The sequence below is a fragment of the Nicotiana attenuata genome, unplaced genomic scaffold (assembly GCF_001879085.1).
Source record: "Nicotiana attenuata strain UT unplaced genomic scaffold, NIATTr2, whole genome shotgun sequence".
NCBI classification, from domain to species: domain Eukaryota; kingdom Viridiplantae; phylum Streptophyta; class Magnoliopsida; order Solanales; family Solanaceae; genus Nicotiana; species Nicotiana attenuata.
Window position 1 is genome coordinate 966,861 of NW_017670267.1, and position 19,185 is coordinate 986,045.

At 34.6% G+C, this 19,185-nt stretch overlaps 4 protein-coding genes across 4 annotated transcripts in view; 1 reads left to right on the plus strand and 3 right to left on the minus strand.

The window, feature by feature from the left end:
• Positions 1-3,528, minus strand: part of LOC109236988 (50S ribosomal protein L9, chloroplastic) — a 4,392-nt gene extending 864 nt beyond the window's left edge. Inside the window, exons 1-6 of the mRNA XM_019403229.1 lie at positions 3,312-3,528; positions 3,102-3,229; positions 1,562-1,607; positions 1,316-1,413; positions 1,192-1,239; positions 361-548 (exon numbers count right to left, since the gene is read on the minus strand). Of these exons, the coding sequence (XP_019258774.1) occupies positions 428-548; positions 1,192-1,239; positions 1,316-1,413; positions 1,562-1,607; positions 3,102-3,229; positions 3,312-3,449 (579 nt within the window). The 5' untranslated portion in view covers positions 3,450-3,528 and the 3' untranslated portion in view covers positions 361-427. The remainder of the gene's footprint in view (positions 1-360; positions 549-1,191; positions 1,240-1,315; positions 1,414-1,561; positions 1,608-3,101; positions 3,230-3,311) is intronic.
• A 5,393-nt stretch (positions 3,529-8,921) lies between these two features.
• Positions 8,922-10,331, plus strand: LOC109236976 (zinc finger protein STOP1 homolog). The gene has a single exon (XM_019403215.1). The coding sequence runs from the start codon at positions 8,978-8,980 to the stop codon at positions 10,151-10,153; it is 1,176 nt and encodes a 391-aa protein (XP_019258760.1). The 5' UTR covers positions 8,922-8,977; the 3' UTR covers positions 10,154-10,331.
• Positions 10,332-12,398: 2,067 nt separating this feature from the next.
• LOC109236989 (histone H2B-like) lies at positions 12,399-13,099 on the minus strand. Its single transcript, XM_019403230.1, has one exon. The coding sequence runs from the start codon at positions 12,986-12,988 to the stop codon at positions 12,545-12,547; it is 444 nt and encodes a 147-aa protein (XP_019258775.1). The 5' UTR covers positions 12,989-13,099; the 3' UTR covers positions 12,399-12,544.
• A 4,316-nt stretch (positions 13,100-17,415) lies between these two features.
• Positions 17,416-17,955, minus strand: LOC109236967. Its single transcript, XM_019403207.1, has one exon. It carries the CDS (start codon positions 17,953-17,955, stop codon positions 17,416-17,418), a length of 540 nt encoding a protein of 179 aa, XP_019258752.1.
• Positions 17,956-19,185: the final 1,230 nt, after the last annotated feature.

The following is a 19,185-nucleotide window of genomic DNA, read 5'->3' on the forward strand; positions in this document are numbered from 1 at the left end:
CCGTAAGGTGGGACACCCGGTGGAAAACCAAAAAAAAAGTGTGGAGAGGACCATAAAATTGTTGGCTCATTCTCGTTTACCTTAGTAAAAAACTAAAAGTCTACCTCAGATAACAAAAAAATTGCAAGATAGACAAAGCAATTTTGAATCACGAGTCACAAGCCCAAGCCTGAAATAAAGATCTCCTTTCTTATATATTTCTTATAAGCAACTTAGGTTTGTGAACTAAAGCCTAAAACTTTGGGGCCACGTAGTTAAGTGCTCTGTAAATGTGTGGTTTGAATAACAAGCATTTAATGTAGCACCTACGCCATTCGCCTTGCTTGAATAATAGCCATTGAAATCAACAAATGACTATACCTTGACCGAGAGAGCCGATACAGCAAATTCCTAACTTGGCATCAACTGCTCCAGAAAGCCCCTACGCTTAATTGGCGAACACAGTCAACCTTACTCGAGCTGTAACATCTGGATGCAGCTTCAATTCAGCAACATATTCTCCAGTTTCTCGAATCTCAGGCAGAGACACAACTTTCTTGTCCACCTCCCTACAAGTAGATTGTGTGTGAATAGATTAAAGTTAAAGTAGGAACTCATTTAATACATCTGATCTAGCTATAAGACTTTGAAAGCCCGTTTTGGTTAGCTCATTAAAAGTAGCTTATAAGCATAAAGTGCTGAAACACCGATTTATAAATAAGCAGTTATGTGTCTGTTGAGAAGTGCTGAAACTAATAATAAGCAGTTGGTGTGTTCGGTAAAAAACTGCTAATAAGCAGTTGGTATGTCACTTCTCTTCCTATAAGAGAACAGATTTGCTATCCCTCCTCTTTCTCTGTTGGGGCAGAGAGGTAGCAGCAAGCAACTATGCGATCGTACAAACAGGCAGCATATTGCTCGAAAAACAATGTTGTTTGCCCTAGAAATGGATGAACAATGGAATTCGCATATTCCGTTGTCCTAGACGACTAATGTTGACGAGTAGGTAGCATCAGACCTTAGGTTGCATTGAAAGAATCACAAAAGAAATAAGCACTGTTTGAAAAATATCAAATGACGATCAAGTCAGTTTACCCAAATGCTTGGATGACTTTATAAACCAGATGAATCAGACAACATGAACTTAAAAGTGGTGAATAGTTCGCATACTACTACCTACATCCTCTGGCAGAAAAGATAGGAAATTAGTACCTCTGTAGCTGTGCTTTTATAATGTCAACAAGATCTTGAGAAGTGACACTGCAATGGAGCTGATGTCAAAAGGTAGACTAAATAATCACAAAGTTGCTCATCACAATTTAGTATCTCAACTGACCTTCCAAAGATTTGCTTTCCTTTCCCACCCTTACGCTTCACCTTGAAGGCTCCAACAGTTTCAAAAATTCGAGCAAGCTGTAGTGCCTCTTCTTTCACCTGAATTCAAGATCAAAAACTTTAACTAAAACCATATTTGTTACCATACAATTTATTGTGGCGTAGTCGACTCTTTTAGTGACTTGAAAATTAAAAACATTTTTTTTTTCAACTTTCAACAGATTGGATCAATGAGAAATCTAATTACCCGTTGTTTCTCAGCCTCAATTCTCTCATCTTCCATCTTCATTTCCCTGAGAATAAAAGTACGTAATGTTATAAAATAAAAATTCATCTATGAAGTTAATAGGTAAATATCTCGCTAAAGGCAAAGCACGCTAATTGCTATCAACCATTTCAATTAAACTGCTTCCAGCAATACCATCTCTAATAAGCCTTCACATATTATTTTGTTCTTTAGTACTTATGAAATTGCAAATCCTGCGAGGGAAGTTCACTGCACAAGTGTACTTGGAGTTGGAGAGACATATATGCAGGATGTGTGAAGATTCAGTGAGAAGGAAAATTAGAATGGTAGATGACCTAAAATATGATTGTAATCTCAAGAAGCGATTTTTTCTAGCTGGATTACTCTTCAAGGCATTGCTAGATATATCATGGGGAAAAAAGCCTACGACATATAAAACTGATATCAATCGTGAAATTATTACTTTCGACTATCACTTTTGGATAAGAATTTAACAAGACTATCACACCATAGGTCTAACATTTACTGTAAACAGCTCGTTAGGCCTATCACTCACTCTAAATACCAAGTGACTAGGTAGTAGGAAATGAAGGCTTTATGTCCAATAGACTATCCATACTTATGCAATGTGGGAAAAAGATATTAAAGATGAATCCTTTATCAATATTATATTTCGCTAAAAGAAGTGAACTTACTTAAAACCTATGATCATTAATCATAAGAGACAAAATCGATGAGCAAAAAAGTTACACGGAGCTTGTATATTGACCAAGAGTTCTAATACCAAAGTTGCCATATTTCTGCTCAAGAAATATCGACAGTGATCAAGCATCATTCCGGCATGAATTTTGCACACGAATATGTATATCCATGGATATATTCACGTTTCAGCTAGTCATTACTATAATTTAATGAATCCCACAGATTATGCATACCTATGTTAATTACATTCGACACTGGTCTATCAGCCTAGATGAATGATTAGACAACACTGACAATAGTAATATAACATATTTCCACTCATCAACAAGCAAGCAAGTGTTGTGTGTGGCATATTAAATAGTCGAAGTAAAGATTCCCGACAACTATTATGAGGCCCCGAAAATAAGATAATGAACAGAAGAACCACAGTCTTGAATACAATACTATATGGTTCAGTTGGTAATTTAAACTAAACAGGATGGTTGGTAATGTGAATATTAAAATCATGCATTAACACTTACTAGTCCATATAATACAACCAGAAAAAGGGAAAATTACATTGTATAGCCACTCTCAAAATAATAGCCGAAATAATGTATATTTTTTGTATACATATACATTTTGTATGTTGTATACAAAAATTATACAAATTTTATACACTTTTTCGCCTATCGAATGTAAATAGTTTCTGGTGCGGGTTAAAAGTGATAATACCCATCAGAAAATGGATCAAAGTAGCAAACTTTAACTCAACAAAATGTAGATAATGAAAGAAGAATCTAAAGCAATAAAAGTATATGACAAAATTTGAAGTTCCAAATAGAATTTAACAAATTACTTGAGAAGTGTAGGTGTGACAATTTGAGCCATGCCCAATGGTAGCAGATAATTCCTAAAAAATCCAGCTTTAACATCCAAAAGCTCTCCTTTTTTCCCCAACTGTGTAATATCTTCTTTCAGTATTATCTGCCCCATCAAAAAGGAGAATACATTGAGCTCTAAAGATAATAAATCGAACCCATTATCACATTTTGAAGAAATAATTCACCTTTCGTATTTTCTTGGCTTTCTTTTGAGCCACAATTGTTAAAATTGAGGTCCTCTCTGATAATTTGGCTGTTTCAGAATTGGTGCTTTTGGCTAAGCTATAATTGTGGAGCAAACAAGTTGTTGCTGTGGACGCCATTTGCTACTTCCCTTTTTTGTTTCTCCTTGCTCAATTTCTGTATTCACAGTCTAACGTTATCTTATCTGTAAATTGTAATTGTAATGGCTCTCTGAAGAAGATAATGGCTTACTTAATGGGCCCCAATATTTACTGGGCCAATTCTTGGTAGGCGGCCTGTTTTTAGTCCACTAATCACCAATTGGGCCATATTCATAGGCCCGTAAAGACGCCGTCAGGTTTTCGCATAAATGAATCATTTATGGCTGTTGTTTAAATTTTATTCCATTTTAAGGAATTTGTGCAAAAATAACCTCGCGGGTCATAATTTTTTCGCAAGTTACCTCGGGCAGAAGAAGGAAAAATTACATGTTCACAAGCAGGGGCAGAGCTAGAGAGCCTAATGCGGGTTCGGTCGAATCCAGTAGATTTAGTTCGAACCATGTATTTATCTTAGAAATTTTATTGAATATGTATAAATTATTAATTTAGAATTCAGTAACTTAAAATAATTAAAATCTCGAACCCATAAACTTGAAATCCTGACTCCGCCTCTGTTCATAAGTTATTTCAGTAAAAATTGTGTGGGGTAGCCACTTTTTAAAGTGGTATTTACTTTTTATCCAGCATTTTTAATGCTTAGCAATAGTAACCACTAGTCTATTAAAATTAATATGAAAAGACTGTGTTACCCTTTCTTCTATCTCTTTCAAGTGTTAGGGAGAACTGTGCCGCCATCTGTTGAGGTTTCAAATAGATCTCTTGCTGTTAACTTTTCGTCATGAGCTTATTAATTACAGAAACAAATTTTATGCTACTGCTAATTAACAGACTTGGAATATCTGTTTGCTTCCATTTCGCAGTGTATGTAAACTCAGCATCGACTTCCTTATCTTCTGTCAAGTCCAAAACAGAATGTGGAATAACACGATCCTTATTGTAAAGGATATCGAAATGTATGTGTTTGTACAGAAAGTATTTGTAATCTTTTGGATCATCTGTTTCTTCTCTATTCTCAACTCGTCCAATAAGACCCCATATGGGCAACTCATCATAGTACATTTCAAAGTAATAGTCTTTATCTACTGCTCTTCGGAACTGAGCTACTTCTTCCTTTGTTAGCTTCTTCCTACAAAGAATTTCCAAATCTTTCTCTATTATCCTTATTGTGTGTTTGCATTTAATTTATTTTGTGTTAAAATAAATTAAAAGTTAAGGACAATAGGTCCTGAACTTAGGCTAAGAAGCCCAAGAGTTAAGGACAATAGGCCCTGAACTTAGGCTAAGAAGCCCAAAAGTTAAGGACAGACAGTCCTTAACTTACAGTTACAAGTTCAAAAGTTAAGGACAATAGGTCCTTAACTTTGATTTCCAAGTTCAAAAGTTAAGGACAGACAACAGTTACAAGTTCAAAAGTTAAGGACAATAGGTCCTTAACTTTGATTTCCAAGTTCAAAAGTTAAGGACAGACAGTCCTTAACTTACAGTTACAAGTTCAAAAGTTAAGGACAAGCAGTCCTTAACTTACAGTTACAAGTTCAAAAGTTAAGGACAACAAGTCCTTAACTTTGACTTACAAGTTCAAAAGTTAAGGACAGACAGTCCTTAACTTACAGTTACACGTTCAAAAGTTAAGGACAATAGGTCCTTAACTTTGACTTACAAGTTCAAAAGTTAAGGACGCTTGGTCTTGAAGTTTGAGTTCCAAGTTCAAAAGTTAAGGACATGTAACCTTGAAGTCCTGAACTTAGAGTTCCAAGTTCAAAAGTTAAGGACATGTAGTCCTGAAGTCCTGAACTTAGTTACAGGTTAAAAAGTTAAGGACATGTAGTCTTGAAGTCCTGAACTTAGAGTTTCAAGTTCAAAAGTTAAGGACATGTAGTCCTGAAGTCCTGAAGTTAAGGACATGAGCAGAAGGGTATTTTCGTCCGGGCAGTTAAAGTTTATTAAACCAGTGGCTAAAGGCTAAAGACATTTAAAACACTGGCTATAAAATAAAGACATGAGTCGTTAGTGGCTATTTGTGCACATCGCCCCTTATTTCAGGCGAGTTATAAAGGGATCTTTACACAAATAGCCGGCCATATTCATTATTTATTTGTTCTAGCCATACACATAGTTTATACATTGATTATACATAATTATAGACATATAATACATAAATTATGTATATGTTATACCTCCACCGACTATTTTTAGTTTAAGCAGTTGAGTAGGCGGCTATTTGGGTCAATTCTTCTTATAAATTTAGCATATATTGTTCCCAGTTTTGTTGGATGAATAAAAGTTGCCTTGTTCACAAGTCATATCAGGTGAGTTATGAGTATAACTTTGATAGAAATTGTTCATATGTTCTGCCGCAGGAACAAATCTTGCATGAATTGTTTATTTGTTCACAAGTTCTATCAGACTGATAAGACTTGATATTATGTTTATTCTGTCTATCTTGTTAATTTGTTCACAAATTTTGACGGATTGGCGGAACTTACGTATGTTGTCCAATTGTTCATAAGTTTTGATGGGCTAACAATACTTTAGATATATTGTCTCATTAAATCTAACTTGTTAAATTGTTCACAAGGATTAACAAAGTTGTATGTGACGTTTAATTGTTCGAATTTGTTACTTTATTATCATCAATTCACACCTTCCTTTTTGAAAGCCATCACTTTGTTAATTAGTTATTTAGAGTAATAATTATAAAAGTCGATAAAACAATCGAATTCAGTGGTGGGACTAAAATAGTGATATCTGAAGAAGAAAACTATAACAATCTTATAAATGAGACATCGTTAAAATGGAGATAAAAGTTAAACATGATCAGCTGTTAAAACTTAAAAGTACACTTAGGTGAATTTTTTTTGCAAGTTTCTCACTTTTTTTTCCTCTTAATCAAAACATTCAAATTGTATATAAATAAATAAATCACCTTCCTTTTTAAGTACATTTCCGTTTCCTAATAATCTTATAAAAATAAAAATAAAGAAACGAATATTTGAAAAAGAAAATGAAATGAAAAAATAGAATCATAAGGAAGGGACAGAAAATTTTAAGTGCTAATCAATGTACGTTGGTTGACGACTATATGGGAATTTCTGTGCGACTCAAGAGTTCATGCATGAAAAGTGAGTGTTTTATGGAGCTTAGTAAATGCATTAAACATGCGATTTGTCTCTAATTGTACAACGTTTGCCATCCCTAATTATAAATATATAGAAAAGGATAATTTGATTCACTAGATTATCATGAGTGGTGGTCAATTATATTATGGCCGGTAAAATGTCACTTGCACTCAGAGCTAGCTAGTTGATTAATCTTTCAGAAATACGTTGAGGCATAATAATTGATTGGACATTTTGAGATAAAATATGATTTGTTACAAATTGTGAGAGCGATACCAAATCAAGACAAACTCTGTTCGAAACCCTATAAATATAATAAAGTCATGGAGTGCATAAATTCCTTTAGAGATTGCGGAAGAAAAACTAGTATTCTAAAAACTTGTTCGATATATGAAGAAGAAAATGGAAAAAATCAGAAAATAGTCAGATCTACAACTGGTAATTGACAAATAGCCACAGTTTCAAAAGTAATCGAAATTTAGTCACGTTTTCATGTAAAGATAAAATCTGAACAAAAACACCCTTAAAAATCCGAAAAAATTCTGGCATAATATGCTGGAGTTTGAAATTTTTTACATATGAGACTCCAGCATAATGTGCTGGAATTTCATAATGTGTTGGAGTCCCAACATAATATGCTAGAAATTTATACGCATGAGCTCCATAATCCAGCATATTATACCTTGAACTTTTCGTGTTTCAACAAAATAGCTATTTTTAAATGACTTTGTAAATGCTGGCTATTTTTCAATTAGCGCCTGAAAACTAACTATCCCATGCTATTTTCACCAAGATTATTAAGGAGGAGTTGGTTGACATTGTTCTGACTCACAGCTCTAAGATGACTAGCATGAATGAGCATATGAATGAAATCTATGCACACGTGAATCTAATATTTTTACAAGATTCTATTTTCGCGGCTAGAACTTATAAACTCATGATCACACAACAATTTTTACTAAATGGCTATGGAACAAAATATTAGTACTAACACCAAAGAAAAAAACGTCAATAGTCCTGGTGAAATTCAAAAATAGCCAGATTTAAACTGGTCGTTCAAAAATAGCCCAGTTTCAAAAGTAATCGAAATTTAGTCACTTTTCATGTAAAGAAAAATCTGACACTGTTCAAAATCCGGAAAAATACGCCAGTATATCATGCTGGAGTTCCAGCATAAGTATACTTGAACTCCAGCATATTATACTGGAGTTCCAAGATAAGTATGCTGGAACTCCAGCATAATATGATGGAGTTCCGGCATAAGTACGCTAGAACTCCAACATAATATACTGGAGTTCCAGCAAGTATACGGTCCAGCATAATATACTGGAGTTTGGAGCACCGGTGCTCCAGTCTCCAGTATATTATACTGGAGCCAGCAAAATATACCGGTCCAGCATAATATGCTGGAGTTCATACACAGGTGCACCGAACTCCAGTATATTATGTTGGACCGGTCTCTGTTGCAGCAAAATAGTGGCTATTTTTCATTGACTTGTTAAACGCTGGTTATTTTTGAATGACCTGTCCGAAAACTGGCTATACCGTGCTATTTTAACCAATAATCCCCTATCTAATAAAGTGAAATGGTGTGGCTAGATTCTTCTCAAAAATATTGACGAAGTAAATCAATTAGAACCAAATATATGATGGCCCCAATAAATAATTAATTAATACAAATGTGGAAATGGTCGTTATCTCTTAAAGATGACCTTCCTCTCTGGAAAAAATAAATCTTCTTTTACAACTTCAAATTCATGCGTGAAGGTTGACGAGACTCAACCAACAGAGACAGTTTGAATCACAGATATCATTTTTATTTCCGAAACCAACCATATAATTGATGTCCAACATGTTAAAATAACAAGTCGCACATAAATTTGTGTCCCCCATAAGTTATTTATTCTTATACATTTAGAAAATTTATCTTTTGAATACAAAGTTTGTCTTAATGTGAGATTGGTAGTATTTGAGGGAGGTCTTAAGTGGTCTCAAAGTTGACTTAAGTTGTATCTGTGTTTCTCTCTGACTTTTTTTTTCCCTACCAAAAACGTCACCCTAAATGTCACAAAAAGCACATTTTCTTCTCTTTTAAAAATTTAAAAAAAAAAAAAAAAAAAAAGGAGCTCGGTGCACTAAGCTCCCGCTATGCTCGAGGTTCAGGGAAGGACCGGACCACAAGGGTATACCGTACACAGCCTTACCCAGTATTTCTACAAGAGGCTGTTTTCACGGCTCGAACCCGTGACCTCCTGATCACATGACAGCAACTTTACCAGTTACGCCAAGGCTCCCCTTCTTAAAAAAAAAATGGCAGCCCAGGCTACCTTTCTTATATAATCAAAATGTTGTTGAGCGTATGTTTATTTCCAAGACAAAAAGAAGAAAGAACAAATCTACAAATCAGAAATTAGAGCATAATCCAAGATGATTGAAGAGACGACCAATATTCCATGTTTCCCTAATACTAATCCACAAAACCTACCATTATATGCACCTATTCATCATAATCTTGATCATATGATTTCTTCTTCAGTTCATGTTTCAGATACATCTTCTTTAAACCATTCTGATCAACCAAGTAATTGTTTCCTTTATAATTTATCCCTTCTGAAAGAAAAGGTTGATCAAATTCAATCACTTGCCACCATGTTTATTTCTACTGATAACCAAACAATAGTCCAAACATCCGAGTCAACGTCTATGGCCATTGCAAATATGGGAAGTTTGATTCAAGAAATCATCACAACTGCATCCTCTCTCATGTTTTCTTGCCAGAAGATTTTCCTTGGCTCGACTTCAGCCACCAATAATATTAATTCAAGTAGATTTCTTGAACCATCTCAAATCAAGCTTCAAGATAATGGCCATGTTGATCCTTTGCCTCAAGGTTTCTACTCGAACGAAACGCTTGATCATTGGTATGAAGAAAATTATGCTTCTTGTAGTAATATTGAAGATAACAAAAGTCATAGTACTATTATAGCAATTACCGATCATAGTAGTGTTCAATTGGGAAAAAGGAAATTCAAGAATGAAGGAATGCAAAATATTTCATCACAAGAAAATTGTGATATTATTGAGTTGGATGCAGCTGATTTATTGGCTAAGTACACACACTATTGTCAAATTTGTGGAAAAGGATTTAAAAGGGATGCTAATTTGAGAATGCACATGAGAGCTCATGGAGATGAATACAAGTCTAATGCTGCTTTAAGTAATCCATTGAAAAACAATGGAAATGATGGATTATCAAAATTGAGTAAGAAATATTCTTGCCCACAAGAAGGTTGCAGGTGGAATAAAAAACATGCCAAATTTCAGCCATTGAAATCAATGATATGTGTCAAGAATCACTACAAGAGAAGTCATTGTCCCAAAATGTATATGTGTAATAGGTGCAATAAGAAGCAATTTTCTGTGTTATCTGATCTTAGAACTCATGAGAAACATTGTGGTGACCTCAAATGGCAGTGCTCATGTGGTACTACTTTTTCAAGGAAAGATAAGCTTATGGGACATGTTGCTTTATTTGTTGGACATACTGCAGTTATAAATTCCTTGGCCAAGATGGGAAAATATGAGCAGAATAATGTTCAGTAAAGTTCAATACAGGATAGGTAAAAGAGGAAGTTTGGCGGTGGCATCGCTCGTGGCAGCTAATGACGGGTGCGTCGTGCAAGTGGTGCGAGGGGCGTATCTAGGGGGGGTTCCATGGGGTACGTGAACCCATGCTCCCCTCCCTAAATCATGTATAGTAATATTATATTTTCTCAAAAATATTCACATATATATATATATATATATATATATATATATATATATATATATATATATATATATATATATGCACCCATGCTAAAAATATTATATGATGTGATGGTTATAGGGTGTACCTCTCTAAGTGAGGTTGTGGGTTCAAATCTTATGTCAATCTTGTTATTTTTTCCTTTTTTCTCTAGAACTAGATGCCCACGGGAGATGGACGTATCCTATGTCACTTTTTGCGTATTAATTAAGTACTTTTTCTTTTTATTTCTTTTTTTTTTGTTTATTCTTTCAAAATTTTCACACATTGAAATTCCTATTCTTTTGTCACTGCAAAATCTTATATGTTTAAACAAAAGGTATATATTTAAACTAGTAGCGATGTATGATATAGCATATAATCAATGGGTTCAACTGATCCCAATATTTTTAACATGAAAAATAGTTATAGAAGAAAATTATTTTATTTTGTTCAATTAATTTTAAACTTATAATTCCAAAAGTGTAATGGGTGCAATAGTAAGAACTAAATGGTGAACTCGTAAAAAGTTTTATCCTGGATCCACCTTTTTTTAATAGTGCACCCATCCTACCAAAATTCTGGATCCGCCTCTGTGGTGCCGCAAGATATTGTGTGCATGGGACTAAGCTCAGCACAAGTCGAATTCCGTGTGGTTGTTGTGGGAATAGATTTTATTACTTGGTTGTTTTGTTTACCTTCTTCTTGTAAAATGTTGATGATGTGTTTTAATGAGTATGAAAATTATAAGTATATCCTAGCTTGAAAGAGAGAAAAAATCCTTGTCATATTGATTCTTTACGTAGTTACATTTTTGTCCGACGGAGGATGGTAATGAGACTTGAATCGAGAAAATATACTTGGCTTGATACCTTATGTTAAATAATTATGTGACTGCTTAATCTAAACATTTAACATCTTAAAGATAGAACATTTTTATATTCTTAATTGTATCTTCACAAGCATATGCATATCTGGCGTATGAGTGTTTTCTACAAGGAGAAGACCTAGACGTGCCAAAAAATTTGTTTCTATGTGAAAAATGTCTTGGTCGAATAAACTCATACTCACTCCGTTTCAAAAAGATTAAAACCTATTTACTTTCTAGTCATGTACAAAAAGAATGAATCCTTTCTAAATTTATAAACAATTTAACATTAGAATTTCTCAGTTACCCCAAATGAGATGATTTATAGCCACACAATTTTGAAATGTCTTTCTCTTCTTCTTTTTTTGAACTACTTGCCTAGTCAAATAGGTTCAAACAAATTGAAACGAAGGAAGTATAACTTAATGTAATAAGTAAATCTCAATTAAGCATGAATTGATAATTTGATGAAAACTGTAACTCACCAACTATATATTACATGTTAAAGTACACTAATCGTATAAAAACGTTTTCATATAAACAGTGTACATAACTTGCATCCTTTTAAATTAGTCGTATACTAACTTGCCATAGAAAGTTCTTCTCAATTTTACGTCTAAAAAACCCAAAATGAGATTAGAGAACTTGCTAGAGAATTTACTCGGCATGAATCTAATTAGTCAATGCTACTATGTTTCAGATAGCGGAGAAGAATAAATGCTACTTGACTCTGAGCTTGTGCTTCATATTGTTTACAGATGTTCGACAGATTCAAGCAGCATACACTCAAGTGTTCATCTCGCAGAAACGCTGACTACACATTCAAGAGGTTGCAAAAAATTCTTATTTTATGTACTGGTGGTGTTCTTTGCAACCACAGGCATCCAGCTGATGTCAAGCTGCGCATAATCTTGGGTTCATTTGCAATTTTAAGTGCTTGGTTAGCATACATCATCCGCAACATGCATAAGAATTGTCCTTGTTGATTATGTACATGCAGAAATTGACTATAATTGAAGTGTTAATAAACTCTGTTTTAAACTCTAAGAAATTGAAGTGCAGATAAAAATTGAATATTGCAGAGGGTACTGTTCCTATACATGACTATAGGACTAAGATTTGAGAAATCTTCATCTGGTAGTCTCACAATAATTCAAGATGCACAATTGGATATGGCCAACTTACGAAAGCAATAAAATAATTGTACCCTCTGCAATATAAATTTAATCAAAACGGTTCATTAATACAGTTATAACAACAGAAATTTAATCAAAAACGATTCATCTATTCAATACATCATTGAACAAGCAAAAACTTAAAAACCTAACATTTTTCAATTCTAAGAACTAGTAAACTTGGTAACAGCCTTAGTACCTTCAGAAACAGCATGTTTAGCCAACTCACCAGGTAAAACCAGCCTAACAGCAGTCTGAATTTCCCTAGAAGTAATAGTAGGCTTCTTATTATACCTAGCCAATCTAGAAGATTCCTGAGCAAGTTTCTCAAATATATCATTAATGAAACTGTTCATTATTCCCATAGCCTTGCTTGAAATCCCAATATCAGAGTGAACTTGTTTCAGCACCTTGAAAATGTAGATCTTGTAAGTCTCTACACTCTTCTTTGCTCTCTTCTTCTTCTTATCAGCACCAGCTGCGCCTGCTTCCTTTGGAAGCTTCTTTCCTGCCTTTGGCTTCTTCTCTGCTGGTGCTTTTTCGGCCTTTCTCTCCTCTGTTGCTACTGGTTTCTTCTCCGCTGGCTTTTTCTCTGCTTTTGGTGCCATTGAAACTGAACTTTGGAATCGAAAACTGGGTTTAGTAATAGAGAGTAGGAAGATTAAAGACTGTGAATTGAAGAATTGTTGTGTGAGAAAGAGAAGAGTGGGTGAGATTTATATAGAGTTTTTGTGGTATGAGGTTTGATTGGTTGATTTGGAGTGACTCGGATCGTGAATATGGGCCGTTAAATTTAATACAGAAGGGACGTTTAAGATTTGTTGGTATGAGTGTTTTGAATACACGTGGGCGTATTTTATTGGCTTTAGGTGGTTTGCACGGATAGTGGATATTAGTCGTTCGGTGGAAGGATGAATGAACGATAGATTAGGCCACTAAGGTTCCGCGAGGCATGTAAGAATAATTTGAATTTGGCACTACTAAATTCAATATTTCTAGTTTAAGCGGGAAACAAAACCTGAGGCCAATTATTAACTATTATTTGACATAAGGATAATTTAATGAATAGTCCTTCAGTTTTTATTTTCTCATCAAAGTCATTAAATTTTGTTTTGTTATGAAAAAATTACTTAATTTTATCTAACTATAAAAAGTTACCGAACCATTTTTTTGTAAACAAAGAGTCCTTCAACTTTGCTCGAGTATCAAAGTAAATATCTCATTTGTTTCTTTCTAGTGACATTCTGTGATACTTAAGCAAAATTGAGTATTTTTGTTGTTACAAAAAATAATTTAGTAATTTTTTTAATATTTAATAAGGTTGAGTGACTTTTTTATTACAAAAAATAGTTTAATAACTATGATTCAAGAAAAAAAATCTAATGATCATCCCTAAAGTTAACATGATTTTCTAATTAGTCCATCTTTTTAATTTCACGCAGATTGATTGAACATGAACTTTAAAGTTTAAATTTGATAATTTTTCTTATTGTTCCATGAATGTTTACGAAAACCTTGTTATGTTTCACGCCTACGAAATTAAGACAAAACAAAGTAACAACATTTACTATTGATTTCAAAAAGTAATGAGTATTATAACATCAGGAGAGTCTCCAGCTCTATAAAACTATATTGAAGGGTGTTTAAGCATGATATTGATGTGAAAGGTTTAGTTTGATTCAGGGGCACAAGAGCTTCATCTTGAACTTACATTGTCGTGAGAAATAATTCGATGATTGTCACAAATATGATTTGATATTCAATTACCATGAACAGATAATTTGTATAAAATCTGATAAGGAAAGCAGTCAACGGATGATCTTATTCATTCAGCAACCAAGCTTTAAATACACCAAAGAATAAAGCTAAAGTAAAGGAAACCGATGGATAGCTATACTCCTAAACAATTAAGAGGAAGACTTACTCAAAAACGGCCATAAATGCTCCTAAACAGTAGGAGAATTATCACAAAAAACTGCGAGTGTATATGAAATGTTGATACGCAATTCATCGAGCAAGTTTCGCACCCATGTGAGTTCCAACAACAGTATTTGCAATAGATTACTACTCTACTTCAGTAGATAAGCGAGCTATAGTTTTTTTTTTTTTTTTTTTGGATGACCAGCTCACTGGATTGGACCCAAAGAAAAGAACCAAACTCGAAGTGGATATTCTGTCATTCGGGTTACAAGCCAATATGCATCAACATACATGTAAAGATTGTTATCCGAGTTGCAAAGAATTTGAAGACTTGAAGTTATTCTAGCTTTGAGATACCCCAATATTCTATTAACAGCCTTCCAATATTCATCAGCAGGTTTGTGCATAAACTGTGACAACAGCATAAGAGATGTTAGGCCGTGTAATGATAAATACTGTAATTTACCAAGTGTACGCCTGTAGAGTGTCATTAATCGGGGGAGAACTATCATATGCCCGAGGTAGTTTACTGCAACCACTTTTTAACTTTTACACCGTAAAAGTAGTTTAAATAACCAAGTTCTTAAAAAAAATGAGAAGACAAGGAATCAATAACATGCCTAATCAACCTAGGATGATTTTCTGTGACGAAGATATCATCAACATAGACAATCACATAAATTGTTGCAGGCAGGTTGTTTTGAATAAATAAAAAAGGTGTCAGATTAAGACTTAATAAATTCCTTTTTTGTAGATGATCATGCAGTGCAGTATACCGTATCCGATGGGCTTGTTTAAGACCATAAAGGGCTTTCTTCTTCAATCTGCAAATAGGAGAAGGAAATTGGGAATCAACAAATCCCTAAGGTTGAGACATAAAAACTTGTTCAGCCAACTGGCTTTGTAAGAAAGCATTGTTGACGTCGAGTTAATGAATTGGCCAACTATGTTGCACGGCTATGGACAAACCAGCCGCATTGTTGTTAGTTTGACAATCAGACTGAAGATTTCGTGAAAATCCAAGCCAAGGCGCTGTGTGAACCCCTTTGCAACCAGGTGAGCTTTGTATCGATCTATAGAGCCATCTGCTTTTCTTTTATGTGATACAACCACTTGCAATCCATAAGATTTTTATTGGGTCTCTCCGTACCAATTTCCAAGTTCGATTCCTCATCAAAGCAACGTATTCTGCTTTCATAGTTTGTCTCCACTATTCATGGATATTAGCTTGTTTGAAGGTTGTTGGCGTAGTAGATAAATGAGTTAGCAAACTGAATTGACTTTTGGGCTTGAAATATTATTATGGGACCTAGTGGTTATATACGATTTGGTCTTGGCATGGTGGTTATTCTGGTAAGGAGTTACTAGAAAATGGGTTGGATGAACGTGTGTTGCCGGGGAGTGAAGAAGTTGTCAGCGAAGAGGTGGCTAGGGATGATGCAGTAGTGGTCAGAGTTAAGAGTGTTGGTGCTGGATTTACGTCTTTGGTATGGTAGCAAAGGTGGAGGCTGGGTTTCTAAAGTGGTATGATATGGGAAAGAAGGGGAAAATAGTTAAGAATTACCTAGATTCTCAGCATCGGATCGGATGTTGGTACCTGGCCAGAACTGAAGGAGCGAGTATCACTTAATAGTGGACTAGGTAAATTGGACTCCAAGGAGACTTGTATTGGTAGAGCTATATCTAGAGAGGAATTTTGAATTTGAATCGGCCTAGGAGTGTTCTCTTTGAAATTAATTTCTTCCTATGTAAGTTTTAATGTTTATTTTATATATTAAGAAATATTTTTTTTTTAAAAAGAACGTCACTACTTATGAAGATTTTTGACTGAATTGGGTCAAAGCAAATATAGATGGCTTTGAGAAACACCTAAATACACACAACCTGTAGACTTGGGCTCCACCTTATTTTTGTGTAGGGTTTAAGTCATGGATAATATAGACAATTAAAGATTTTAAGAGTGGTCTGGTTGGGTGGTTTAACAAATAATTTTTGGTAGAGTGACTCGCTATTTAGAATGGGAGTGGAAAGCCAATTAATGAGATAGACAATATGATGGCAGGCAAAAGACCATAGTTCTTGTGATAGGAAAGTTTCTTGGAGAAGAGTTTTGGTTATTTCTAAATATGGCAATATCGACGTTTAGCTATGGGCAACATGTTGTAGCATATAGGGAGGTGAAATTATGTGTTCAATGCCATTTTATTGAAGATAAAACTGAAGAATTGTGCACTCACCCCAACATCTGTATAAATTATTTCGAAAAACAATTCTACCAAAGGATGAAATTTTTGGAATAGAGATTTGATTTCACTTTTATTTTTAATTATATACAGCCAAGTATACTTGGTGTATTGATCAACAAAAATACAAAAAATAATTTTTTTTGTCTAGTGATAAAACAGATGATGGTCCCCATAAATCACTAAAAATAACCCGAAGGGGAATATTACTAGATAAAGTGAGTCGTTGAAATGACAAATGATGCGCTTTACTAGATGAACAAGCATTATAAATTTAGATTTGTCCTTAACAGCAGTATGTAAAGAAAATTTCTTCAAAATAAAATTTAAAATTGCTAAATGAGGATGACCCAAGCGACAATGCAACAGCTGAACTGGGCTTTTATGGAGGCGAGGTTGATAGATGGAAGTTAGGGTTGATAAAGTCCATTCTCATTTCGGCCTTATACCAGCAGTTTCCGAGTATGCAGGTCCTTCACAAGAAAATTAAAAGGAAAAATTAAACAAATGGTATATTATCTTGACAATTTTTAGCTACAAAAATTAGATTCTTTTTATTGATGGGGTACATAGAGTGTTGGAAAGTCTAAAAGTAGAATTAGATGCTTGTATTTGAGTTAAACCAATGTGAGTGATGGGAATGATTTTACCGTCATCCATAAATATTTTCTCATTTCCTGTATACTTCTCAAGGTTGTGAGGCTCAACAGTGACATGATGAGTCGCACCATAATCTAGAACCTAGGAGTTTCCGCTTGACTATAGAGCTGAAGCAAAGTCGGCCTTAACTTCAAAGTGATTGTGCGATTTGGAGTGACATACATCTGCAACGTGACCAAATTTTTGGCATAGTTGACATATAGGAGATTGTCTTAATTGTCTCCGCTTTTGCGGATTGTTGTAACCTGATTGTTGAGATGGGAATTAATTTCATGTCTAGTTGTTGAAGTGACGATATGGTTCATGTTAGCCTGGGATGGTAGGTTGATCTTATGGGCTACCACAACTGTGATGATGGAAGATGAGTTCTCAAGGTCTTGGTGCTTGAGGAAAAGCTCATGATCTGTGAGCTTATGAAATAACTCCTCAAAACTCAAAGCTGAGTCTCGTGCTCTGATAATAGCAAAGATTTCACGGTACTCAGGGCCTAAGCCACTTAGAATCTTGATGATAAGTTCGTCATCGGTGATTGGGAACCAACAACTTTGAGTGCACCAGAGAGAGAGAGAGAGAGAGAGAGACTCTTGTAAGTATTCTGTAACGGATTTAGAGGCCTTCTTAATATTTTGCAATTGGTCTCGCAAGCTAAAAGTGTGAGTGTGGCTCTTGTTGGCATAAGCCGTGTGAAGGTGTTTCCAAGCAGATGGAGTAGTGACTGTAGTAGGAGCAGTGATAGGATCCACGGATGTCATCATTTCTTGTTGGATCAGTTAATCCCGAGAGAACCAGAATTGGTACCTGGGATTTGGAGTCATAAGGTCATTTTATGTAACAGTCATTGGTGGTGCAGGTTTTGTTCCATCAAGATATTCCATGAGTTGATGGCATTGAGTAGCATCATAAGTTGTGCTTTTTATGTTGAGAAGTTGAGGTTACCTTGTAGTTTGATAGGTAATTGAGAAACGAGATTGAATTATATGACATGAGTGGTAGATGAAGCTACACTTACATTACTGTTGGCAGCAGTAGCATCACCAAAGTTAATATCAACCAGAGTGATTGTATTTCCTGGTGCAGCCATAGATGGAAAAAAATAGATATGACTTGTTAGAGCTTATGAGAGCTTTGATACCGTATAAAATCTGATAAGGAAAGCAGTAAAAGGATGATCTTATTCATTCAACAACGAAAGAATAACAACCTAGAGCTAAAGTAAAGGAAACTGACTGCTAGCTAAGGCTGTTCATTTGGATCGGATATCCGAAATCCGAACCGATCCGTTCAATTTTGGATTTCGAATTGGTATAATTTTAATCCGAGCCGAGCCGAAATATGAAATTATTAGGGCATGTATAAATACTAAACTTTAATATCGATTAATTAGTACTTCCTTTTGCATTTTCCTCCAAGTTATTACCTTTACAATTGATGGATTTAGCTATATTGGCACCATAGTACTCTCATTTACAGAAACATGAATTTTTCTTATTGTATTGCCTCTTTTACAAAGAAAATATACATATGAGTTTGAAATTTAATAATCCGATCCGAAATCTGAAAATCTGATCCGATCCAAAGTTTAAAATCCGATCCGATCCGACATTAATTCGGATCAGATTCGGATTGTATTTTCTAGAATCCGAAATCCGAAATTCGATCCGAAATATGCTAAATCCAATCCGATCTGATCCGTGCACAACCCTACTACTAGCTATACTCCCAAACAATTAGGAGGAAGACTTATTTCAAAACAATAACTACTGCTAGAAATGCTCCTAAACATTAGCAGATTTAATCAAAATCTGTAACAAGAATAAGTGATAAGATAATGATGCTTAATAACCCACATGCCTTGAATTTTGACTTAACTTGAACTTGTTTCTTGATTTTAGATGCTTTAAACTTGTATAGAAATAATTCATCCATGCTTATAGCTTATAATGGAGGAATACTAAGTATTAATTTTGAGAACTCACCTACTT

Bases quoted from the DNA above. Each gene is read 5' to 3' on its own strand.
- LOC109236976 (XM_019403215.1), top strand. From the start codon at position 8,978: ATGATTGAAGAGACGACCAATATTCCATGTTTCCCTAATACTAATCCA.
- LOC109236989 (XM_019403230.1), bottom strand. From the start codon at position 12,988: ATGGCACCAAAAGCAGAGAAAAAGCCAGCGGAGAAGAAACCAGTAGCA.
- LOC109236967 (XM_019403207.1), bottom strand. From the start codon at position 17,955: ATGACATCCGTGGATCCTATCACTGCTCCTACTACAGTCACTACTCCA.